Consider the following 27,264-nt stretch of genomic DNA (forward strand, 5'->3'; position numbering starts at 1 on the left):
CAGCTACTGTAGGGTCCTGTCCAAAGCTGAGCCTTGGAGTCTCTGTTAACACTTATAGAGTACTTAATAATGTTATTGACCTGCACCGCCTCCCTACTATATGTTGTATCAATAGGATTTGAAGGTCTCCTTTTGTTTGAAAGTTAAATATTATTTATTATTTAACCATGTCAGTAAAATGGCCACACCTGCTTTCAACATATTTCCTTGTTCTTGGTGCTTGTCTGTATTTCCAGTGGCTTGTCGTTACCCTGTAGTTACCCTGTAAGTACATGTCACTAGGGGAGAACTACCACCGCATATATCTAACTTACTCTAACTACTACACTTACTACAGAGAACAACGTGAGAACAGTTTGTTTCGATTTTACTTGCCTCAAAACATGGAAGAACAAACTAAATTAACTGTAAACGAGCGTCCAGTAATGAAGTTTGCTGGTGAGGTGAACGACAGCTGAGACAGTCTTCAGAGGCCGACAGTATCCATGACAACACACTGTCCCCTGGACCTTTGTTCCGAAGTAAACGCACAGATGTACCCCATAATTATTTTAAGTAGGCCTACCCCAAAATTATAAAGGAGTAATGTAGTTTGCCTGTGTGTTGGTAATAAGGTCATTTTGAAATAAAATCACATCAGATTTATTAAGTGCTGCAGAAATCATCACTCCATCTTCCCGGAAAGGTCCAGATTTTTGCTCAGTTTTGTGGTCATACTGTACCCTGAAAAAATAGAATAACTACAGTATTCTCTCTAAGTTCCTCCCAAACTTCCAGATTATTCCCCTTATTCCATAACTTCACATCTTGTTCCCCTGTAACTACATATATGTATTGGTACGTACTGTACTGGTACACCGTTAGTACAAAAGATTACACCGTAACTCCAGAGTAATTACGCTGTATGTTGCGGGCTGTAATCTAAAGCGGAATACCAATAACTCTTTACTAAAGGATACAAATTTTAAAGATAAAATTTGGCAAGCTATGGGCGAAAATTTTCAGAATAATGACAATGGACAGGCTACACTCATTACATTGTGGGAAGCTACTAAAGCCACAATACGTGGGGAAATAATAGCATATGCCGCTTTGAAAAAGAAAAAGTCAAAAAGCAAAAAATTGAAATAGAAAAACAAGTAGGAAGACTGCAAAACATACATGAAAAAACAGGAGATAAAAATATTTCACAAGACAAACGTATTATGATAGCAGTCCAAAAGCATTAAAGCATTAAAGTTCTTGGCATTTAAGTTAAAAAAAACAGAAGGAGAGAACTATAATTTCTAAAATTAAGGATGAAACCTCTAAGTACCAAACTGAAAAATCTGAAATAGCAACACGTTTTCTGAAATATTACCAAAATCTCTATAAAGGAACAGATAGGAATGATAAGGGGCTGAAGTTACATTTGAATTCTTTAGATTTAACCAAAGTGTCAGAGGACCAAAAGACTCAACTAATTCGACATTCATTTATATTTGAAACGTGCGAAGCATTTGGATTTCATGAAAAGTTTATTGCATGGTTAAAAATAATGTATCAACATCCAAAATAAGAATTAGAGTAAACGGGACACTTTCTGAAGTATTTAAACTAACAGGAGGGACAAGACAACTTTGTCACCACAGATATTTGCGATATGTATGGAGTAGGGTTTGGTGTTATTGCATTGCAAATAAAAGTTCTGGGTCAAAGTTGAGTGATAGAGACTCATGTATATATGGAATGTGGCTTATTTATTTTCTAAACCCAAGCAGAATGGTGACAGTGGGTTTTTGTTTAAAAACCCTATGCTGAAACTATCATGAAGCCTTTTGTAAACATGATAAATAATCTGCTAGTTATTACAGAGTAAACATGAATTTACTCTGTAATAACTTTGTCCAAAACATCACAGAAAAGTTGAAGGCACAGCTGATATTCAGGAAACATTTTATTTAAAGAAATAAAGCTCTGAAGTGAAGTATATAAAAAAAGAATAATCATCATATCACCTTGACATGTTAAGGTGGGAGTATATTCACTGAGAATGTTCACTAGGTTTACAATCTTGTGAACAATGACACAATTATACAATACAATATTACAATTATAAGAATAAAACACAATGTTCTACTGATATATCACCAGCAATCAGCAGCATCAGCAAATCAGGCTTATTGTGCATGTTGGTCAAAATAAGTCATCTGTCAAAATACACAAAACAGCCATCCAACTGGTGATATGGTGATATGCCACAGCCAAGCACTATATGGAGGCAAATCACGGCTCCTCATCCTGTGAGGTTTCACAGTTGGTCAGAGAGAGATGTTTGGGATACAACGATACAATACAATAATAAAACAGTCCAATGTGTGTGTGTGTCTGTCTATGTCCTCTTGCGCCTGAAGAGGCCACAGAGCCAAGAGAGCCACTTCTTCTTCTTCTTCTTCTCTTTCAGCTCTGTTGTCACTGGAGCAACCTGTCGAGTAAAACAAAATGTCAGATCTTATTTGTACCTGGACAGTGTGTTGGTCTGTTCTTCTCTGAAACTACATGAAAAGCTAAAACTGATGTTTCCTTTTGCATTGTTTCTGAGCATCATGTTCATACCATAGCAGTAGGAAATGGCCTGTGTTTCAGGAAAGTTACAGTTTACACAGTACCATGGTTAAGGAGTTTTAGCTTTGCAGTAAAACTGCACTGAATGTAGGAAATATTAGGGACATCTTCCTGATATTGAGTTGCAGCCCCACAATCCACATGTCAGTTTGTGCTTGCTATAGCTTTACTGAGGGAAATCAATAAGGGATAATGGCTTTTACCTGGATTCACCTCATCAGCGTACTTGAAAAGAGTAAGTGTCCCTAATATTTTGTCCATTCAGTGTATGCCTTAGGTTTAACACTAACCATGTGCTGCAGACTGTGACTTTGAAAACATGTTGCTTTGAATGGCGGCTCACCTCCAGCTCTGTGCTCCAGAACTCCTCCCTGCTCTCCTTGAGCTGCTTCTGCAGACGCAGCTCCAGCAGGGTCTGGGCTCTCTCTGTCTCCTCCTCCTCTCGCCGGACTGGGATGTTGACACTGAACGGGGTTTCATCTCCGCTCTCGGTGCCTTCAGCAAAGCTCACAGAGGGCTCGAGGTGGTCGAGGATCTCTGTGGCTATGAGGCTGCGGGCCAGCAAGGCCATCTGAGGATCCTCCATCAGCCGTTGTCTGCTCAGCCAGACGTTAGGAAGGGCCTGATTCAGAGAGGTTTTGAGGGGCCAGGACAGATCCAGGCTCAGTTTGATCTGCCAGAGGAGAAAGTGGGTGAGTTTATACACTGAATTTATACACTGAATGTACAAAATATTGGGGATATCTTCCTGATATTGAGTTGCATTATGTCAGTGAAGTAATTTGAAGTTTGAAGTGATATCCTGCTCACCTGAACCCAGTGCAGATGGAGCCGAGGTAGTTAGGGCTTTGTAATCTTTGACCTGGACTAATATAAATTTGCTGGTACTGTTGGCATGTGAGGAGCCAGTAGAAACAGGCCTGGAATTTAAGGGTTCAGGTTTGGGGTCCCAACCTATAGTTTCACAAACACTTTCTTACACACTGTTTTATTTAGCTGAAGTAAACCTACTGTAGTCAGAAGTGGTTGGACAGCAGCAGAGTCACCAGCCCATGGTTGGGGAGGAGAAGACTGGAGAGATCTGAAGCCATACACAAACCCCTGGTCTCCTCTCCCTCATGCAGTTCCTTGGACACTGAGCAAAGACCGACCGTCTAACCCATCAGTGACAGGCTTGGTCTCCGCAAACAGTTCTGTCTCTGGGAACCGCTTCATGAAGGCAGCCAGGCTGCAGTCGAGGGCCAGAGGGTTCTCCACTAGCGAGTGTGTGGGAGTTGGCAGTCCCAAGAAACTTCATGCTTTTAGGATTATATGCGTGCACAAGAGAGAATGAGGAAATACAAGGAACAAACTATCTTTTATTATTATTTATTAAGTATTTATTTCTGCTCAAAACCTTCTGGAAGAGATTTATATAGATTTCTGGCATAGTTATCTCCCCGAACTTTCCTTTTTTATTTTTAATATTGATTTATTTATTTTTTCACCTCTCCTCTCCTCCACTTCCCTTAGCTCCTTTGCAAATAGGCCAATATATATATAAACAGATCATCTCAGTAGTCAGATCCAGCTTCCTGCAGCTAAGAACCATTTCCAAAGTCTAGTCCTTCCTTTCTTTTCAAGACCTGGAAATAGTTATACATGCATTCATTTCCTGTCACCTTGACTATTGTAACTCCTTGTGTTTTGGTATCAGTCAGTCTTCCCTGTCCCGCCTGCAGCCGGTCCAGAACGCTGCCTCAAGGCTTCTCACTGGCACCAAGAGAGACCACATTTCCCCTGTTCTGGCGTCCCTTCATTGGCCCCCTGTTCACCAAAGAATTGATTTCAAGATTCTATTACTTGTTTTTAAGGCCCTCACTGGTCTCACCCCGTCTTATATCTCCCATCTCCTACACCCCCAAGCAGTGTTCATTTCGTTGACAAATAATTTCTGTCATAGTTTTCGTCAACGACATTTTTTCACTGACGAAAACGAGACAATAACTAAATAAAAAATAATTGATGACAAAAACTATGACGAAATGTATTGACATTTTCGTCAACGAATAAAAACGAGATGAAAATGTTATGGAGAGACGAGTTGGGAAGAGATCCAAACAGAAGTGGTCTCTTGTAGGTCTGTCTCTCGCTCTCTCTCTGTCTCTTGCGTTCTCTGTCTCTGTCGCTCACTCGCTCTCTCACCAGACCCGTCTGCCTCCCATTACACACGCGGGCGTGGGGGATGTTTTTTTTTCTCCATGCCAAGAAGACGACCGGCTGAATTCCCGAAAACAAGATCTCAGTTATTAACGTTATTCGGAATACAGCTGGGTTTCTAAGATTAGCAGATTAGCATATAGGTGCTAGTCAGTATCCACTGAGTGGACTGATAACGTTAATATTAACTTTTTAACTCTGACTCTGAATCTTTGCTCCCTCAATCCAAATTAATATAAGAGAATACCTGATGAAAAGACCTGATGAATGAGCATAAACTGTTCAGAAATGTCTTTGCCACAGCCAGCGTTTGGGAGAAAAGAAGAACAGTCATATGGATAAATGTAGAGCAATCTGTGTATAGGCTATATACAGAAAATGACTTGGAAATCCAAGAGAAACGTTTAAATAATGCGTTACACTTCAACTACCCCTGTTAGTTTTCATCGACTAAATCTACTGTAGATTTAGTCGACTAAAATCTTATAATATTTGGTCGACTAAAACTAGACTAAAACTATAACAATTTAGATGACTAAAATACAACTAAAATTAAACCTAAAGCTTTTAGCTGTTCCATGGTCTAGCTATTGGCAGCTTTAAATCACGCCTTAAAACCCATCTCTTTTCTGTAGCTTTTGATTCCGTATGATCTTTATTTTCATAATTATTTTTATTTTTATTTTATTGTATTCTGTATATACTTGTACAGCACCTTGGTCGACAATTGTTGTTTTTAAGTGTGCTTTATAAATAAAATGAACTTGAACTTGAACATTTGGAGGAACTTTCAGGTTGTTGAGATGGGAGGTGGGCTGTTTTAAATTCAGAAGGCAAACTGGTAGTGACACTATGAACAACATCATAAATTCTCACCAAACAAGTCGTGTGTATGTGTCGGTTTGTGTGTGTATGTGTACACAGTGTGTGGGTGTGTGTGTGTGTGTGTGTGTCCTCAGTGAACTGTATCAGTCCCTGCAGTAGCTTCCAGCTGCAGCAGTCAGTTCAGTCTCTGTTCAGTCTGACTGAGGGAGGTTTTTGTACGACGCTTTATCACTGTGTGAACACTACCTGAGTGTTAACATGCAAACTCTGACAGTAGTAAACTGCTGCATCTTCAGCCTGGACTCCACTGATGGTCAGAGTGAAGTCAGTCCCTGATCCACTGCCTGTAAAACGATCTGGAATCCCTGATTCTCGAGAACTAGCTGAGTGAATGAGCAGTTTAGCAGTTTCTCCATCTCTCTGTTGGTACCAGGCTAAACGGTGGTAGATGATATGAACATGAACCGGCTGACTGGTTCGACAGCTGATGGTGACCGAGCCTCCCGGAGCAGACCTCACTGCTCCAGGCTGAGTCACTGTGATCTGGCCTCTGGACTCTGAGGATACAGAGACAAAAACATAAACCACCATCATGGTTTTCTCCGCTTCATTTCAGAGGGGCGGATGTTCATAGAGGAGAGGAGTTTGATTCTCTGGACTTTACCTGTGAAGCAGCAGCAGAGGAGAGTCCAGATGAGGATGGAGATCAAAGTCATGTTTTGATGAGGAGGATTTCTGTGGCTTCTGTTGTCATGAAGGACAGCTGTCAGTCATCCAGTGTTCAACTCTCAGGACTATAAACTCTCCCAGAGCACTGGAGCATGGTGCTGCTGATGCAAAGTGGCTCTCTATGGAAATGCTCTGACTGACTCCAACAGGGACTTGGATTACTGTGATGATGCTGTTTCTAAATGGATCAATCAAGTTACCAAACTCTTCATTAACAATGTATTCACGTAAAATTTGATGTCGATTTGGCTTGATGTCTATAAACAAGTTTTCTGCAAGGATATCTCATGTCTTGTTTTAGTTTACTGCTAGAGAAATCAAGATCACTACAAAATTAACAAAACACAAATAAAAAAAGATTAAAGTTGGAACTTTGGTGCATAATTTGATAGTTTAGCTTGTTATTACTTCAGTTAGCTAAAGTTGTATGAACTGAAAATAATTTTGGTGAGTTTGTTGTGTTCAAAGTGAGAGAGCCGTGTCTCTAGAGTGAGAGGTTTTTGTACGGCGGCTCAATGAGTTTGTATCACTGTGGTTCACTTTTGGTGGAGGAACCAGACTGGATGTTGGAAGTAAGTTTACCTATTTAATGTTTTTATTAATCCATTACATTTTAATTTCTTGCATATGCAATGCACTTTAGAGCAAAATATCTTACTTTCCATGTTAATAAGTAATTTTTCTAATATCAGTTTTCTCTCACCAGTGAAAAAAAAGTTAATGAATGTAATCCAAATGACCAATCTAATTATTATACATTCTTGGGCGAGAGGAGAAAGCATGTATTCATAACTCTTAGTTTAATGTTGCATCTTGAGGCATTGTAGTTTTAGTTTTGTCTGGTAAAGTGAGAGAGCCGTGTCTCTCTAGAGTGAGAGGTTTTTGTACGGCGGCTCAATGAGTTTGTATCACTGTGGTTGACTTTTGGTGGAGGAACCAGACTGGATGTTGGAAGTAAGGTTCTGCACAAATTTTCAGTATCATATTATTTATTAAGGCTTTAATTCCTGTGTTGGAATTTTTGAAGTAGATATAAATATCTTGTGACTCATAGTGTCCTTTTCTTTTCTCTGTTTCTCTCCTTAACCATGGAGTCCAACTTACAGCTGCTTTACTCCACTTTTCTTTACACATTGTAGGACTGTCAAAAGTCAACAGCTTGAGCTTTAGAAAAGGTTTTAGAAAAAATAAATACTATTTTTGAAATGGTTTGCCAGGTTATTTTTTAATTTCCCAGGTTTTACCGTAAATGTAAGTCAAATTAAAACTAAAGTAATGAGCGTTTCTATATACCTGAAAATTTTAAAATGTAGCCAAATCTCATGCTTTCAAATATAGCTTACTTTAACATTATTTTGACAGTTTGCTAATACTAATTGCTGCTTTAAATCTAGCCCTGCTTTTTTACGGTTTTCTTCAACAGTATAAATTTATATTTTGACCATTATTTCAACCGGCTTCCGGTTATTTCATAGAAATGATGAAATTTTTAAAATGTAGCAAATACATACTGGTGTGCATGAGGCTTCTTAAAGGGAAGTGAAACAATGTGTGAGTGAGTGACTGGTGGAGCATAAAATCTGACAGAAACTCCTTAAAGGGGAAAATGGACTCTCACACAGTAAAGGTGTCAAACCGCCTGGTGATTGATTGACAGCTGCAGCCTTCCTGTCCTCTAAGCTGATTGGTGTCTCCTAGGTGATGTCCGTCCCACCCTGACGGTGCTGCCCCCTCCAGCGTGGAGCTGCAGCAGGGGAAGGCCACGCTCATGTGCCTGGCCAACAAGGGCTTCCCCTCAGACTGGAGGCTGGCCTGGAAGGTGGACGGCAGCAGCAGCAGCAGCAGCAGCTGGGAGGAGAGCAGGAGCCCCGGGGTGCTGGAGAAGGACGGCCACTACAGCTGGAGCAGCACCCTGAGGCTCCCTGCAGACCAGTGGGGGAAGGTGGGCTCTGTGACCTGTGAGGCCACCCAGGGCTCCCAGTCTCCGCTCTCGGAGACACTGAGGAGAGACCAGTGTTCCCAGTCCTGACCTGACTCACTGGAACTTCTGCTACTGGTTTTACTCTGCTACTGCTCTCAGTCTGCACTCAGCACTGTAGTCTCTCTCTCTCTCTCTCTCTCTAACCCTCTCTCTGTCTCCAGACTCATTACATCTTTAAATAATAATGTTTTCTTGCTCGCAGTATGCCAATATTCTTAATATGTTAAGACAATAAAGATCTATTCACCAAATCAGCTGTGTTTACATGGTATCCATGTGTCCATGTGTATTTTTTTATTATATAATTCATTAATTCTGTGAAAGCAACATGACAGTGACTGTGTTTACAAGTTCTATGCTAAAGACAGGCAGGAGCTAGGTGTGGATATAAGGATGAAAGGAGGCCATTTTCATTTTTATCTCTTATCACTAGTTGCATGACTGGAGCAAAATTGTTTTAATTTATTCTTTTTCAAATTTCTCTATATGGTTACACCTAGATAGATAATCAAATGTTAATCCAATGATCCCTAATCGACAAAGTGTTCTATTAGTAAGGCTTCTTCATCTAGAAAATATGCTGAGTCTTTGTAATAAATATACAAAAGTAGTAACATAAATTTCAGGATTAGAAATAAAAATCAGGATATTGTCAGCATAAAGGGATATAACATGAGTGTGACCTCCAGTTTTGACCCATGAAATATTTACATGTGTGTGTTCTGGCTCTGCAAAGGGTTCAAACACTGAGACAAATAAAAGTGGTGACAACAGATACCCTTGCCGTGTCCCCCTTTCAATTTAAAAGCTAGAAGACGTCTTTAAAAATTAAAAGGAAGAATTATCACTGACAGAGGGTTGTTCAGTTTTCTGACCTGAGGCTGAATGGAGCACAACAAGTCAAGTGTGTGTTTGTGTTTGGATTGAACCAGTCTTCCCAGTCCAGGTTTTAGAGGGTGGAGAAGGAACAGCTGAATGGTTGGGAAGTTGACTTTCAACAGATTGGAGGTCAGCATGGGGAGGTCAAACATGAATAGAGATGGATTAACACGCATTGAAACAGCCAAGAAAATGTATATCTACTTCATAAATAATGTCAAATTAATTACATTTAGACTCACTGAAAATAGTTTCCATTGAATCTGTTCAATTCTGAGGTTGGGAGAATGTTTTGCTAAAGGACTCTCAGTATGTTTGTCCTAAAATATGATACATTGAAATAATATTGAATTACACAATGCTTTAAATTGTCTTTCCTTTTGCTGGAGAATTGGAATGAGTTGGGATTTGTGGAGTGTTTTTTTTTTATTTATTTGATGTAATTCTGCACTTAGTTTGAGATTGAGTTTGTTTGACAAATTCTTAGTATGTTTGAAGTAGAAAATAACAGTAGTAGAAAATAAATTAGAAAATAATAAGTTAAATGATGAAGAACCTCTTAATATGTATTATTAAAATTGCAAATAAAATATCAGTGTCTCATAATCTGTTTTAAAATATCTTGCTTCATGACAGTTGAAATTCTATATTTAAAATGTGTTTGACTTTGAGTGAAGTGTTAGACTTACTGTAACAGTAGTCCTGTTTCAAACCAAGTTTCAACCAACCAATCATTAAAACTATATTAAAAAATAGTTTTCATGATGAAAATGTAATTATTGTATACTATAATGAACTGTTTTTTTAGTCAAACCTTTTAGTTTCTGTGCAGCTGTTGAGTCAGACCAGTTCCAGCTGATGGAGGTTTCTGTACGACGTTGTACCACTGTGTGAACGCCAAGCTGTTACGCTGCTGACAGTAGTAAACTCCTGTATCTTCACTCTGGACTCCACTGATGGTCAGAGTGAAGTCAATCCCAGATCCACTCCCACTAAAACAATTTGAAATCCCAGACTGACGGTTTGTAGCATCATAAATCAGGAGTTTAGGAGCTTCTCCAGGTTTCTGAAGGTACCAGTGGAGGTAGCTATTAACACCTGAACTGGTTTTACATCTGATAGAAACAGTCTGTCCTGGTTCAACAGACTGAGATTCAGGAGACTGAGTCAGAATGATTTGTCCCAATGAATCTGGAAAAATATCAAAACAGAGGAGAAGGGTTATTGAGACAAATACAACTTGGAGAAAGATGATCAATTTCAAAACAGAAGAGTGTAATTTCTTTAACATGGAGAATAGATGGAAGAAGGTAAATGCTGGTTGTTTCAGCGTTTCTCCATCATAGCAGAACATCATTCTGCTAAACCTGGTTACATCCTGAAACAAAGTTTTCAGAAGAGAGTCTCACCCTGAACAAGGAGCCCCAGGGTACCCAGCAGTAGAATCTGTGACATCATCATTGTGCTGCCGGCGTGTCAGTGTCTCTGAAAGGCCTGGACAGCCACTGATCAACACTGGCCTCTTAAGCATATCATGGTGTTTTCCCCTCAGTGCTGGGAGCATTGACTATTTAAATGATCCTCATGTATGAGATTAATAGAAGGTCTTAATAAAGTGTCAGAGTGTTGTCATCCTAGAAGAGACCATTCCCACACTCCCATCAGGATAGAAAAACTATTTATTACACACAGGCTTTTAATGTAATTTGTTTTAATCTTCACCTCTTGTTTTTGCTTGTGTCATTTTTCTATAATCTTGTTTTTAAATAAATCCTGCTACCTTCAACATTCATCTTTGGTTTTCATTCATTGTCATTTTAGTCTATCAGCCCTCTAACATCCCCATAACTTTAAGCTGGCAGGTAACTCCTCACTAGCTTGTCAGCTACTGTAGGGTCCTGTCTAAAGCTGAGCCTTGGAATCTCTGTTAACACTTATAGAGTACTGTCACTATATACAATATCCCAATTCAGCTTAATAATGTTGTTCCCTACTATATGTTGTATCAATAGGATTTGAAGGTCTCCTTCTGTTTGAAAGTTTAATATTATTTATTATTTAACCATGTCAGTAAAATGTCCACACCTGCTTTCAACATATTTCCTTGTTCTTGGTGCTGTAGTAACTGCACCCACACCATCATTGTCATCTCACATCTGGAAAGGCCCTGTGCATTTTGTGTGAGCCTCCTCCCTGATAACAGATCAGTATGGTGGGGGAAGACTGTGAGATTAAAAGGAAAGGGCACTGACCTCAATGTAAATTACCTCATTTCCACCCCTAAGAGCTGGTATCAAGGAACAGACCTGGTAAATAACCATACAACTCCAACAGACCTGTCTTTGTTAATCCCCAAACAGACAGAGGGTCCTATCTTACACCCAGCGCAAAGCGCAGCGCAAGTGTCATTGCTAGTTTCCAACCGACACAGTTGTCATTTTCACGCCCAGCGCCCACGTTGTTTAAATAGCAAATGTACTTGCGCCCATCTTTGCGCCCATGGGCGTGTTGGTCTTAAAATGAGGTGTGGTCAGGCGCATTGTTGGCGCATTGCTATCTTGAGGCAGCAGAAAGCGATTGCACCATTGACCAACAAAAACCTGGTCTAAAGTCTGGCGCAGTATTTTCCTGCTATGGGCGCATTATTCAGATAGTAAGATGCGTCTCTCTCTCTCTCTCTCTCTCTCACCATTACCATGCAAAATAGAAAAATAGGATAATCTAGCCTACTATGAAAATGTGCACTTTACTTCGTTCCTGACATGTATTTTGGTGCCAAATTGCCATATGCTTTCACCATTACGCAATGCCAAATGCCAAAAACTACATGTAACGTACAAGTCCCGTTAACCATCATCACACATGGCCAATTGCTAAATACGCAACCTACAACCAAGAAAAACAACACAGTAAATCTGTAAAAAGCACAGCCCAACAAAAAGTCATGAAACTAAACTGCAAAGGCATCTTACCTTCACCCGACGCACACACACATCGCCATCACGCACGAGCAGATCCGTTTCCTCAGCAGAAAACCATTTGTTTGTCCAACTTGCCGAATCCGCTATTTAAATAGCAACGTGCCAAGGTGCAAGCACACCTGGCTCTTAAAGGGAATGCGAGATGACACTGATTTGTTGAGTTCATGTTAAGCCCAAAACACAACTATGATTAATTAAGGAACTTAGTACAACCCCTTTGCACCTTGCGCCTTACTTTGCACCCACATTGTGCGTTGTTTAACTAGCAATTTGGATTAGGACACGCTCTAAATGCTCTTGTGCCATGCGCTTTAGAGCATGCGCCATGGATCGTTTAAATAGGGCCCAGTGAGTCTGAAAGGAAACACATTGGAATGTGTCCGCAATCAGGATAAATATTTGATACAGACTCATGCAACCTTGGGTATCACATTGTGGTGGACTCTAATGTATATGTCTAATTTTATATGTAACTGGAATGTTTTATATAATAGTTATTGCATTATTCAATTTCTTTATCTTTACATGGGGCTTAGATAGCCATGTTTGATATTGAAGTGTTCAGGAATTTGTGCTGAGTTTAATAATGTTAATGTTACGGCGATCAATTATATTGGATAGATCTGGGAACCAAAATCAGGGTTTCATGCATATGTAATGAGCCGTAACACTAGACATGCCAGCCCACGCACACACCCCTCAACTGATCACAACAAAACCAAACACACACATTTCCAATGCGGATTTCATGCACTTTACGTGGTCGCGACACGTGTGCTAACGGAGTCTGACAACTTTGTTCCAAAATTTGTCTCCAAAGACAGACTCAACTGCATCACCATCACAAGCCAAGTAGAAAGCCTGTTTCATCCTAAACAGAGAAGAGAGCCTTGCTGCCTTGCCTATCTGCCTGACAAATACACACACACACACCAGCACGTGTGTCTGTGTGTCCTGCCTGCTACAACCTCGCTATCAGCTATCCTGCTGAGTTTAACTCTGAAGAATCATCAGAACCTCCAGAGTGGGTTGGTGTTAGCCTTGAGAGACCCACAGCCCTGTCCAGCAGCCTGCGTGCTCCAGCCTGCGTGCTTCACTCTGTTGCGGCCTGCTGAGATCAACTGAACAGACGTGGGATCTTCATCCTCCAGCACCTCGTCGAGCCGAGACTCCTCACAGCCTCCCGGCCTCAACGTGCTTCATCTCCCTCCGGACCTCCACTGGTGTCGTATGTATGGTCATTGTCCGCTGGGCATCATATCATACATCACACATAGCTATTCCATTACATTCACACTTCACACACATATCATACACTTTATTACGGCTCCTATAGTTATAGTAGCCTAACCATTCAGTTATTCAAGGATTCATTTAAGTCAGTTTTCCAGATAGTTATACTGTCGCCCCTTTATTGCTATCGTTGCTGACTCATGTCGTCCACTGCTCATCTTCCATGATTGTGTCTGCTGAAATGTTGGTTTAATTATCAGTATTACATATTCACATGATCATCTATTTCTATTGCCATGGATTAATCAATTCATAGGTATATCTCTTGTATATATTGTACTATATTCACTTGTATTTACCTGATTATTGAGTGTGCTTTAGTTTAGTAATAAATATATTATTTTGCATAAAGTCACCTCATGTGCTTATTGTGTGGGCTTAAATTCAAACATGCCGAGAACTAGCTCCTTCAGATGAGACCTGTTGATGCTGTCTGTTATCTGGTGCCCCGTTCTTAATTCTCATAGAAGCTAACTCTAAATTATATTGATATCAGACACCATTAATACCTATCACCACTACAGTGCTTGTCTGTTTTTCCAGTGGCTTGTCTTTTCCTTCTACAGTCTCACACCACATTCCCCTCTTCTGGCCTGACTCAGTGTCTGTACAATAGATACATGTGCTCACCCAACTATTCCCTTCCTTCAAGAAAAAGACTCTCTTGACTTTCCTCTATCTAAACAAGGCTTCCTGATCCAGTTGACTGAATGATCATCCTGATCTGTTTGGATCCTGACAGTCCAGATATTCCAGGACCAGCGTGGATAAGCTGTTTGGATCATTCAGCAGTGGTTTGGGGGTCGGCATCAGGACAGCTTACTTTGCTAGATGTTGTTGTGCTTTTAATGGTCTGATTGGGCTTCTTCACTGGAACTGTCCTCTTCATTTGGGGGAACTTTCAGGTTGTTGAGGTGGGAGGTGGGCTGTTTTAAGTTCAAAAGGCAAACTGGAAGTGACACTATGAACAATATCATCAATCCTCACCAACCAAGTCGTGTGTGTGTGTGTGTGTGTGTGTGTGTGTGTGTGTGTGTGTGTGTGTGTGTGTGTGTGTGTGCGTGTGTGTGTGTGTATATGTGTGTGTGTGTGTGTGTGTGTGTGTGTGTCCTCAGTGAACTGTATCAGTTCCTGCAGTAGCTTCCAGCTGCAGCAGTCAGTTCAGTCTCTGTTCAGTGTGACTGAGGGAGGTTTTTGTACGACGCTTTATCACTGTGTGAACACATACTGACTGTTGATATAGTGGAAACTCTGACAGTAGTAAACTGCTGCATCTTCAGCCTGGACTCCACTGATGGTCAGAGTGAAGTCAGTCCCTGATCCACTGCCTGTAAAACGAGCTGGAATCCCTGATGCTCGAGAACTAGCTTGGTAAATGAGCAGTTTAGGAGTTTCTCCATCTCTCTGTTGGTACCAGGATAAATAGATACTACTATAAACCGTCTGACTGGTTCGACAGCTGATGGTGGCCGAGCCTCCCGGAGCAGACCTCACTGCCCCAGGCTGAGTCACTGTGACCTGGCCTCTGGACTCTGAGGATACAGAGACAAAAACATAAACCACCGTCATGGTTTTCTCCGCTTCATTTCAGAGGGACGGATGTTCATAGAGGAGAGGAGTTTGATTCTCTGGACTTTACCTGTGAAGCAGCAGCAGAGGAGAGTCCAGATGAGGATGGAGATCAAAGTCATGTTTTGATGAGGAGGATTTCTGTGGCTTCTGTTGTCATGAAGGACAGCTGTCAGTCATCCAGTGTTCAACTCTCAGGACTATAAACTCTCCCAGAGCACTGGAGCATGGTGCTGCTGATGCAAAGTGGCTCTCTATGGAAATGCTCTGACTGACTCCAACAGGGACTTGGATTACTGTGATGATGCTGTTTCTAAATGGATCAATCAAGTTACCAAACTCTTTATTAACAATGTATCTTATCTCATTTATATGTAAATTTGGCTTGATGTCTATAAACAAGTTTTCTTCAAGGATATCTCATGTCTTGTTTTAGTTTACTGCTAGAGAAATCAATATCACTGCAAGATAAAATGAACAATACACAAATAAAAAAAGATTAAAGTTGGAACTTTGGTTCATAATTTGATAGTTTAGCTTGTTATTACATCAGTTAGCTAAAGTTTTATGAAGTGAAAATAATTTTGGTGAGTTTGTTTTGTTCAAAGTGAGAGAGCTGTGTCTCTCTAGAGTGAGAGGTTTTTGTACGGCGGCTCAATGAGTTTGTATCACTGTGGTACACTTTTGGTGGAGGAACCAGACTGGATGTTGGAAGTAAGTTCACCTATCTAATGTTTTTATTAATCCATTAGCTACATTTTAATTTCTTGCATATGCAATGCACTTTAGAGCAAAATATCTTACTTTCCATGTTAATAAGTAATTTTTCTAATATCAGTTTTCTCTCACCAGTGAAAAAAAAGTTAATAGACGTAATCCAAATGACCAATCTAATTATTAGAAGTTCTTGGGTGAGAGGAGAAAGCATGTATTCATAACTCTTAGTTTAATGTTGCATCTTGAGGCATTGTAGTTTTAGTTTTGTCTGGTAAAGTGAGAGAGCCGTGTCTCTCTAGAGTGAGAGGTTTTTGTACGGCGGCTCAATGAGTTTGTATCACTGTGGTGGACTTTTGGTGGAGGAACCAGACTGGATGTTGGAAGTAAGTTTCTGTACAAATTTTCAATATCATATTATTTATTAAGGCTATAATTGCTGTGTTGGAATTATTTTAGAAGTAGATATAAATATATTGTGATTTATAGTGTCCTTTTCTCTGTTTCTCTCCTTAACCATGGAGTCTCACCTACAGCTGCTTTACTGTACTTGTCTTTACACATTGTAGGACTGTTAAAAGTCAACAGCTTGAGCTTTAGAAAAAGTTTTAGAAAAAAAAATAATAATATGAAATGGTTTGGCAGGTTCTTGTTTAATTTCTCAGTTTTACCATAAATTTAAGTCAAATTAAAAGTAAAGTAATGAGTGTTTATATATACCTGAAAATTTGAAAATGTAGCCAAATCTCATGCTTTCAAATATAGCTTACTTTAACATTATTTTGACAGTTTGCTAATTCTAATTGCTGTTTTAAATGTAACCCTGCTTTTTTACAGTTTTCTTCAACACAATCCATGTGTTTGTATACATTTACATTTTGACCATTATTTCAACCGGTTTCCGGTTATTTCATAGAAAATTTTAAAATGTATTGGTAATATAATTCTTTCATATTTGTCACTTTTTAAATAAAATACAGTTAGAGAAAATTGAAAATTTGGAGGAATTTTTTAAAACGTAGCAAATATATGCTGGTATGCATGAGAGGCTTCTTAAAAGGAAGTGAAACAATGTGTGAGTGAGTGACTGGTGGAGCATAAAAACCATCTGACAGAAACTCCTTAAAGGGGAAAATGGACTCTCACACAGTAAAGGTGTCAAACCGCCTGGTGATTGATTGACAGCTGCAGCCTTCCTGTCCTCTAAGCTGATTGGTGTCTCCTAGGTGATGTCCGTCCCACCCTGACAGTGCTGCCCCCCTCCAGCGTGGAGCTGCAGCAGGGGAAGGCCACGCTCATGTGCCTGGCCAACAAGGGCTTCCCCTCAGACTGGAGGCTGGCCTGGAAGGTGGACGGCAGCAGCAGCAGCAGCAGCAGCAGCAGCTGGGAGGAGAGCAGGAGCCCCGGGGTGCTGGAGAAGGACGGCCACTACAGCTGGAGCAGCACCCTGAGGCTCCCTGCAGACCAGTGGGGGAAGGTGGGCTCTGTGACCTGTGAGGCCACCCAGGGCTCCCAGTGTCCGCTCTCGGAGACACTGAGGAGAGACCAGTGTTCCCAGTCCTGACCTGACTCACTGGGACTTCTGCTACTGGTTTTACTCTGCTACTGCTCTCAGTCTGCACTCAGCACTGTAGTCTCTCTGTCTGTCTGTCTCTCTCTTTCTGAAATAGTAATGTTTTCTTGCTCACAATAATGCTGATATATTCGATATTTCAAAACAATAAAGATCTTTACACCAAATCAGTTGTTTCCATGGATATTATTGTAAAAAATAACAGATGTCTTATGATGCTTAATGGTAACAGTGGTTCCATTAAATCCACAGAGACTGAGCTCATCTCAGTGTAAAGTGACCAGGATTTTATAAATACTGGTGATGATTTGAGAATAAATGATGGGATTATGTAATGCATTGTCAAACATTCATAAACTCTGTGAGTGCCACATGAAAGTTACTGTGTTTACCCGTGGTATCCTAAAGATGGGCAGGAACTATGTGTGGATGTAAGGATGAAAGGAGGCCATTTTCATCTTTAAAGATCCCTTGTCATGCCCTTCATGATTGGAGAAAAAATGCTCACATTCTGGTTGTGTCAAGTTTATACTGTATCCAGAAAATATGGTGAATCTTTGTAACAATTCTACAAAAGTAGTATGAGAAATTTCAGGTTTGGAAATAAAAAGCAGAATATCATCAGCATAGAGGGATATAACATGGGTGTGATCTCCAGTTTTGACCCGGGAAATATTGTGTGTACATGTGTGTGTACTGTCTCTGCAAAGGGATCGAGCACTGAGGCAAATACAAGTGGTGGCAAGGGACTGTTGAAATTAAAAGCTATAGGAAAAGCTAGAGGACTTCCTTAAAAATGAAAAGGAAAAAAGGTGATTGACAGAATGTTGTTCAGTTTTTTAGGCTGAATCATTCACAACAAGTCTTATGTGTGTTTGTGTTTGAATCAGACTGAATCAGCCTTCCCAGTCTTGGTTTGAGAGGGTGGAGAAGGAACAGCTGAATGGTTGGGAAGTTGACTTTCAGCAGGTTGGAGGTCAGCATGGGGAGGTCAGCATGAATAGAGCTGGATTGACACACATAGAAACACAGCAAAGAAAATACATCTCTATTTTAACCTCAAATTAATTACATTCAGTCTCACTAGAAACAGTTTACATAGAATCTGTTCAACTTTGAGCTTGAGAGAATTGTTTGACTGATCACACAGTTTGATTGAACAAAAATATAATATATTGACATCAATATTATTGAATTTTATGATACATTAAATTGTTTGTACTGTTGCAGAATCTTAATTATTTTGAGTTTGTTCAGTTTGTATAAGACATACGAACTCTGACTAAAGTAACTTATTAACTCTTATTAATCTTAAGAGTTAAAATTATTTGATTTGAGTTTGTTCAGTTTGTTTGACTGAAAGTATGTTCCAGCTACTATACTAATATGCCAGTTAAAAAGCTGAAAGTTATTATTAATATATTTTTCAAAATCACTAATTTAGTATTAATGCCTCATAATCTCAAGGAAAAAATTCCAGTTCCAACAATAGAATCATTAAAAAGTAAAAAGTATGAAGTCATTGAATTACATAAAATATTTTCATGATGAAAAATGTTATTATTGTATGCTGTAATGAACTGCCATTTTAGTCAAACCTCTAACGTTTTAGTTTATGTGCAGCTGTTGAGTCAGATCAGTTCCTCTCCAGCTGAGGGAGGTTTTTGTACGACGTATCACTGTGTGAACGGCCAGCCGTAATCGTGCTGACAGTTGTAAACTCCTGTATCTTTAGGCTGGACTCCACTGATGGTCAGAGTGAAGTCAGTCCCAGATCAACTCCCACTAAAACGATCTGAAATCCCAGACTGACGGTTTGTAGCATCATAAATCAGGAGTTTAGGAGCTTCTCCAGGTTTCTGAAGGTACCACTGGAGTTCATTAGTAACACCTGAACTGGTTTTGCATCTGATAGAAACTGTCTGTCCTGGTTCAACAGACTGAGATTCAGGAGACTGAGTCACAATGATTTCTGCTAATGAATCTGAAAAATATCAAAACAGAGGAGAAGGGTTATTGAGACAAATACAACTTGGAGAATGATGATCAATTTCAAAACAGAAGAGTATCATTTCATTAACATGGAGAATAGATAGAAGAAGGTAAATGCTGGTTGTTTCAGTGTTTCTCCATCATAGCAGAACATCATTCTGGTAAACCTGGTTACATCCTGAAACAAAGTTTTCAGAAGAGAGTCTCACCCTGAACAAGGAGCCCCAGGGTGCCCAGCAGGAGAATCTGTGACATCATCATTGTGCTGCCGGCGTGTCAGTGTCTCTGAAAGGCCTGGGCAGCCACTGATCAACACTGGCCTCTTAACGGGTGGAGAGCAGAGATGCAGGAAAGATATGCAAACACACACACACACACACATACACACACACACACACACACACACACACACACACACACAGTCAGAGAAGTGTAGCTGTCCTGAGTATATCATGGTGTTTCCCCCTCAGTGCTGGGAGCATTGACTATTTAAATGATCCTCATGTACATGAGATTAATAGAAGGTCTTAATAAAGTGTCAGAGCATTGTCATCCTAGAAGATACCACTCCCACACTCCCATCAGGACAGAAAACTATTTATTACACACATATTCCTCTTGTATTTGTCTACATGATTTTCTATAATCCTGTTTTTAAATAAATCCTGGGATCTTCATCATTCATCTTTGGTTTTCATTCATTGTTTTTTTCTATAACTCTGTTTTGAAAAGATTCTGGCACCTCAGTGGTATATGTGGCACAAAAGTCTTATTCCAGGCACTTCTGTGGATCTGAATAGTTAAAAAGCCTTTACTGGATGGGCCAGAACACTAAAAAACATTAAAAACAGCAGCATTTACGCACATCAGCTTTCAGCCTTCATCAGAGTATGATGATGTAGAGTAGAGTACCTTTGCCAACACGTAGTGAAATCATGTTATTCCACTAAGTTAGGAGTGGATGCCTCCCTCTGTATGTTTTGTTTGGTTAGAGCAGACAGCCAGGAGTAGGTTTTTGTTTCAATGTTCTTTTCTTTAGATAGTGAGTTAGACTTCTCCTTCTGAGTTAGTTCTGGTTTGCTTCTGTTCTTTAGTTTGATTTGGCATCCCTCTGGCTCTTTGTTTTCCTCGGGGTTTAAACACCCCTAATGTGAATAGTGAATATTGTAACTACCTGCAAAAGAACACACACTAAACAATATTTCACTATACTCTTATGTATCAGTGTGTTTCTGTCCTCCTTCTGGTTCATTTGTCCTATTTCAGCATCACAATGATCATGTTTATGTTGTCTCCCCTCACCCTTCATTCTTCTCCCATACCGGGGGTGTAACATAAAATGGGGGCAAGTGTGGGATACTGCTGGTTCCCGTTTTCTTTTTTTTTTAGATTATTGTTTGGATGATGAATCATGTCGCATACCCTTTTTGTGATTGTGCTAAGGATGATAGGATATGTGTGGAAGTTGGTAGTTATCAGTATTGTGTAGGTCACTAGGGAGTGTTTTTGCTTCTCCTCTCCTCCCTTTCCACTAGTGACGTAGAGCAGTGATTCTCAACCTTTTTCATATCAAGGACCCCTAATTTAGTCCACATTAGTGCCACGGACCCCCATTTGATGAGATCTGAAAATATTTTTATTGTCACATATGATTTTGGCCAGAATTCCATGACTATCTGTATTGTAGGTAGAGAGATAACAGTGAAACTATGACAGCCATTCTTCTACATTCTCTAATTGGGTTCACTTCTTGTAAATTAAATAATGGTTAAGTTTAACAATTCATCAATTTGCTGGGGACCCCCTGGAACCCCCTCAAGGACCACTAGTGGTCCCCGGACCCCACGTTGAGAACCACTGATGTAGAGTGATGGCTCCGTTTAACTTGGACCAGTTTGTACAGAATCCTTGCTTTGACGTTTTTTGATAAGTGTTCAAAAAGATGATTTGTTATTGTTGGCTGATCACTATGGACTCCAGGTGGCGAGGTCCCTCACTAAGCAGGAGATTAAGTCTATTGTGTTGAGCAACCTAGTAGAAAAGGAAGTACTTGTGTTGCCAGCACGGTCTGATTCTAGTTCTCTCAGATGTGGAGGGCACTGCAGAAGCCGCAGGCTCTTTTGTGCCTTTGGCAGCGCAACCACAGCTTAATGATGTTTCAGGTGGGGATGCTGATGTGAAATTACCTCCTACCCTCTCATGTTTTGATCCATTTTCACCTAGCTCAATAAATTCTTTGGCTGATGCACGCTTGAAAGTGCGTTTAGACGGTCTTCAAATGAAGGCACAAGAGAACGTTCAGGCACGACAGGCTGAAATGGATTTTAAATTAGCTATGCGCAACCTTGAACTTGAGGCAGAAACGACTGTCAGAATGTGACAGCTGGAGTTGGGGGACACAAAGGATGTTTCCCATGTTTCTGCTCAGGCGGCTCCTTTAGGGCTTAGTACTATGTCCTCTTCATCCACACAGTAGAGGCCATTTGATATAAGTAAACACACTGCCTTCCTTCAGAGAGACTGAAGTGGATACTTACTTCAGTGTTTTTGAGCGTAGTGCTGCATCCCTGCAGTGGCCCCAGGAGGTCTGGCCAATTCTGTTACAATGTAAGCTCACTGGAAAGGCTACTTTGTCCTTAGAAGACAGCTTGCAATATGATGTTGTAAAAACCGCTGTTCTCCGTTCATATGAGCTGGTGCCGGAAGCATAACGGCAACGATGCAGGAATCACAAGAAAGCTCAAAATCAGACATTTGTTGAGTTTGCCAGGGGAGAAGGGAACTCTTTTTGACAAGTGGTATAATGCTAGTATGACTAATGACTGCAACTCTCTTCGTGAACTGATGTTGCTTGAAGAGTTTAAAACTGTCTGCCGGAACGCATTGTAGTCTATTTGAATGAGCAGAAGGTAACTTCCCTAGCATAGGCTGGCAGTGTTAGCCGATGAGTTCATACTCACCCACAAGACAGTTTTTACTCCCCCTCGCAGAGACAAGTTTGTGGTGTCACAACCTAGTGGTCCTGTGTCACAGCCTAACCATTCAAAACCTCACCTATAAGTTCAAGACAAGACAGAGAATGTTTCTACTGTCATAAACCTGGACATGTCATTGCTGATTGCCGATCGCTTAAAGTAGGCAACAAACTGAGTGTAAATTTAGGTTGGATAGAGAAAGTAATTTGGGTCTGTGTAAGGAAAAAGAATAGGGTGGTTCTTGTGGGAGGGGTGTTATGTTCCTTGTATTTTCTAGGTGTTATGTTGGAGGGTTGTCCTTTGTTTCTCTCTCTCCCCTCTACTTGTCCTCCGAGGTCCCTGGTTTGGTGTCCAGTGCAAAGGAAGGAGGTGTCAATCAGCAACAACCAATCAGTGGCCTCCTTGACGTTTTATAGAGCCCTGGCACTTCCTGAACATCCTCTCTACTCTCTGCCAGCTGTTGGCCTGTATTTCGAGGGCTACAGCAATTTCTGTCCACTTTTTTTCCTTCTCCACTCTATCGTGGTACAAATGGGAGGACACGTCAAAGAGGCACTCCTGTTCACTGCACAACTCCACCAGTTTCTCCTCCTTTTCCGCAGTCCAAGAGAACCGAGACACCAGGAGCAGGCTGGGAAATAATCTCCAAAGGAATCTAGTTGTAGTCTTGCAAATAGTGACCCTGCAAGATCCCCAGTCTTTGCAAAATATAGTCTGTGACTAAAAATGTCTTTAGATGTGAGGAGGGTGTCAGACTTTAGTCTTTTAAAAGTCTTTTCAAAGTCTTTTCAAAGTCTTCTAGTGTATGGTAGGCATAAAACTAGACTAAAACTAAAACAATTCAGATGACTAAAATACGACTACAACTAAATGGCATTTTAGTCAAAAGATTATGACTAAAGCTAAATAAAAATTTGCTGTCAAAGTTAACACTGCCCCCAAGTTTTCCGGCAGTCTCTCAGGTCCACTGACCCACAGCTTTTAGCTGTTCCATGGTCTAGCTATTGGCAGCTTTAAATCGCTTATTAAAACCCATCTCTTTCCTGCAGCTTTTGATTCTGTATGATCTTTATTTTCATCATTGTTTGTTATTTTTTTATTTTTTTTATTTGTGTTTTGTATATAAACATCGAACAAAAAGTTCGGAAATTTGTGTTTGGTAGATTATTTCTCTGTTGTAACAATGCTTCTTGGCAATACATTTTATACCGTTGGAAAGCCTGTTTATTTCCCTTTTAAATGGTGCCCCATTTGTAAGGAACATGCATTTGTGGGATGAGCAGCACAGCTGAGTATGTGGGTTGCGCCCATGAAAAATTTGCCAAATCTTCTCTGCCAATGCCAAACAGCTTATTCTGCTGTTGCTATTGACTCTTGTTTTGAGCTTCCGGTACCCCCAGGTGCTGACAATCAGGTACCTGATTGGCACCTGATTGGCAGCACCTGTGAGCATGGGCCCTGCTACAGTGGTCAGTTGGTGTCTGCTCCAAGAATCGGCATGCCACGTTTGTCTGATCTCGATAAGGCCTGTGCGATAGGGCGACTTCAAACTGGTGTTCCACAAAAGCAAGTTGCGGCATTATTTGGAGTGAGCCATAGTACCATCTCCAAACTGAAGGCCAAGTTCCATGAAACGGGGGATGTCAGAGACAGACCGCGAAGTGGGCGTCCCAAGAAGATGACACCCCAAGAAGACCGGTTCCTCACCCTTTCAGCACTTAGGAACCGTAGGCTGTCTTCTACAGATTTGCAGTCAAGGTTTGCAGGATGATATGGCACACGGCTCTCGGCCCAGACAATCCGGAACAGACTGCACGCAGCCAATCTCCAGGCTCATAGGGCTGCCAGGAGGCCTGCCATGACTGCCCTTCACCGTCAGGCCCGTTTGCGCTGGTGTCGGCAACACCTGCACTGGAACCTGAACATGTGGAGGAACGTTATGTTCAGCGATGAGTCCAGATTCTGCCTACGGAAGTTGGATCGTAGGGTCAAAGTGTGGAGAAGACGGGGAGAACGCTATGCTGATTGCTGCACCGATAGAGTAACACCTTTTGGTGGAGGCAGTGTGATGGTGTGGGGCGGCATCTCCATCACTGGAAAAACGAGGCTTGTCATCATTGGATGCAATCTCAATGCAGAGAGATATCGAGATGAGATTCTGCAACCAGTGGCAATCCCATATCTCCACAGTCTGGGACCGAACTCCATCCTCCAAGATGACAACGCTCGCCCCCACAGAGCGGGGTTTATCAGAGACTACCTCCAGAATTTGGGAGTAGAGAGAATGGAATGGCCTGCCCTGCCAACAGTCCTGACCTCAACCCAATTGAACACTTATGGGATCAGCTTGGGCGTGCTGTTCGTGCTAGAGTGACCAACACAACCACGTTGGCTGACTTGCGACAAATCCTGGTTGAGGAGTGGAATGCCATCCCACAGCAGTGTGTGACCAGGCTGGTGACCAGCATGAGGAGGAGGTGCCAGGCTGTTGTGGCTGTGTATGGTTCTTCCACACGCTACTGAGGCTCCTGACTGTTTGTTAAATGAATAAATTGTAAAATTGCCAATATGTTTTGTTTCTTCCTTGTTACTGATAGACTTCAATCATCCAATCCACCAAACAACACCAAACAAGAGTCAATAGCAACAGCAGAATAAGCTGTTTGGCATTGGCAGAGAAGATTTTATGGGGTTATTTTACTGCCAATAATCGAGAGTAGAAAAGATTAGAGCGAGAGCATCATTTTCCGTGCTCTCACGCAGATTTTACATGTTCGCACTCACAACTCTCCGCTCGTGCTCAGATTTCCCCTGCTCGCGTTCAAAACTCTGTGCTCGCACTCAGATTTCCTCTGCTCGCACTCAAAACTCTGTGCTCGCGCTCAGATTTCCTCTGCTCGCACTCAAAACTCTGTGCTCGCGCTCAGATTTCCTCTGCTCGCACTCAAAACTCTGTGCTCACGCTCAGATTTCCTCTGCTCGCACTCAAAACTCTGTGCTCGTGCTCAGATTTCCCCTGCTCGCGTTCAAAACTCTGTGCTCGCGCTCAGATTTCCTCTGCTCGCACTCAAAACTTTGAGACTTTGGGGGCGGGGTTAGAGAGTCGTTGTTGTCTTCTGTGATTGGCTGTCTGATCGCTGCAGATGCTCAACTGACAGCAGCAGTGCACCTACAGGGTCAGGTTGTGCCAAATGCCAACCCGGTTGCCAGGTCAGGCAAACTTTTCTAGCCTAAGAGCAACCGAAACTAGCCAAAAGTAATAATGTAAATAATTTGTCATTACATTTCCACGGTTGTCACTGGAAAACAAATAAAAATGTACGATTTTGAGACCTGACAGAGGGAGAAGAGGAGCAGTTCACTTCCCGACAGCTGCCAACAGCTCCTGTCCAAGCTACTGTCAGCTAACAGGTAACGTTACATTTGTTTAATCAGTTTATCAGTGTTTAGACATTTGGTAAATGCGATTTTGAATCGCTGTAGTATGACAAAGGTGTAGTTAGCTGCTAGGCTAACAGGCTGTGCAACTTTGTCAATAGACATGCTTAGCGTTAGCCTACTTGATAACGGGGAAATTGTGTGCTAACTCTATGCTCTAGCTATGTTTAGCATGTATTCTTATGATTCCTACTATGGATACCAATTTTGGGTATTGTTTCTCGGCCCAAAACCTGTCATCGACCCTCATTATTAACAGTTAACGGGAGATTAGGCTAACGTACTTCCCGGCTCTACTGAGTGCATTGATTCTTTTATTGATTAATACCTTCTACCATGACAGACGTTACTGTCGTCTACTACGATTCCATTCTATTCTACAACTCTTTTACTACTAGTACTACAGCTCTACTATGTTTATTGTAGCTCTACTATAGCCATACTATACTCATAGTATGGCTATTCCCCACTGATGTTGACTTGGTTTCTTCTGTCTGTGTGTGTGTGTGTGTGTGTGTGTGTGTGTGTGTGTGTGTGTGTGTGTGTGTGTGCGAGAGCAGTGAGCTAGAGGTTTTTCTGTCCTCTCTGCCCTGTCTGTCTGAGGAGCCCAGATCAGACCAAGGCCCCAGTCTGAACAGAGCAGAGTGCTGGGAGCTCCTGTTCTTCTCCAGCACAACCTGATGGAGCAGGTAGGAAGAGGGACCAGAGCCCCGCAGGGCGGAGCCATTCGGCTTCAGTTCCAATGTAGTTTGTTTGTTGAAAGTTATCATAGTTTTCAGTTTTGAGTATTTTTCTTGGCTAATGTTAGCTTTCTTGGTGGCTACATTGATACCAGCCTGTTCCCAGAACAGTTTGCTGAACAGAGTACAGCAATAAGCAAACTAATACACCTCTATATATGTTGTTACATAAATTGAATTGTGCCTAAAACCTCTCCTCTCCCCTATTTTGCTCCCTCAACATACTCCTCCTGTCCCTATATCTCCCTCTCTTCTTCTCCTCTCCTCTTCTTTCCCTCTCCTCCAGTACTCGTCTCTGGATGACTGCTGTCTCATCAGCCTGTGTGTTCCAGTGGAGTTGGTCAGGACACTGCTGCTGCACCTGTAGCAGCACCTCCCCTCCCCCTCCTCCTGCCTGACGGACCTTTTTCCCCCTGACACTGAAAACACCTCCTGCTGCACTGAGGAGACGCAGCAGGCCTGGAGCTGACACCAAACAAACCCAGAATATTCTACATGATAATATGACAATATTGATATTTGTGACTGGAAAAACATGTAATTAATGATGGTAAATTGTAATAACCAGCAATGGACTACAATGTGGTAACAGATAAGACTTATTTAAGAGATAATCCAAGACAAATTGTTATATGTAGTGTAAAGTAATAAACATTTATTTCAAAACACACGTTCAACATGTTCCATGTTAAATGGGTGAAACATACTAAGGAGTATTAAGCATTACAAGACAGTCTCAGATTTGAAGAAGACCAATCAAGTGATTAGAAAA

General features: G+C 41.2%; 3 gene segments (V, D, J or C); all 3 read left to right on the plus strand.

Annotated features, from left to right (window-relative positions):
• The window catches only part of LOC139648126 (Ig kappa-b4 chain C region-like), a 50,742-nt gene that overhangs the window by 8,992 nt on the left and 14,486 nt on the right, over window positions 1-27,264 (plus strand).
• On the plus strand, window positions 6,814-8,542 carry LOC139648128 (Ig kappa-b4 chain C region-like). The segment is given in 2 exon segments: window positions 6,814-6,929; window positions 8,056-8,542. A coding segment is annotated over 1 exon segment (261 nt).
• On the plus strand, window positions 16,144-17,453 carry LOC139648127 (Ig kappa-b4 chain C region-like). The segment is given in 2 exon segments: window positions 16,144-16,160; window positions 17,001-17,453. A coding segment is annotated over 1 exon segment (267 nt).

This window comes from Centroberyx affinis, unplaced genomic scaffold (genome assembly GCF_046629955.1).
Source record: "Centroberyx affinis isolate AG114_WGS23_722 - 3 ecotype Tasmania unplaced genomic scaffold, CSIRO-AGI_Caff_v1 ptg001162l_1, whole genome shotgun sequence".
NCBI lineage: Eukaryota > Metazoa > Chordata > Actinopteri > Beryciformes > Berycidae > Centroberyx > Centroberyx affinis.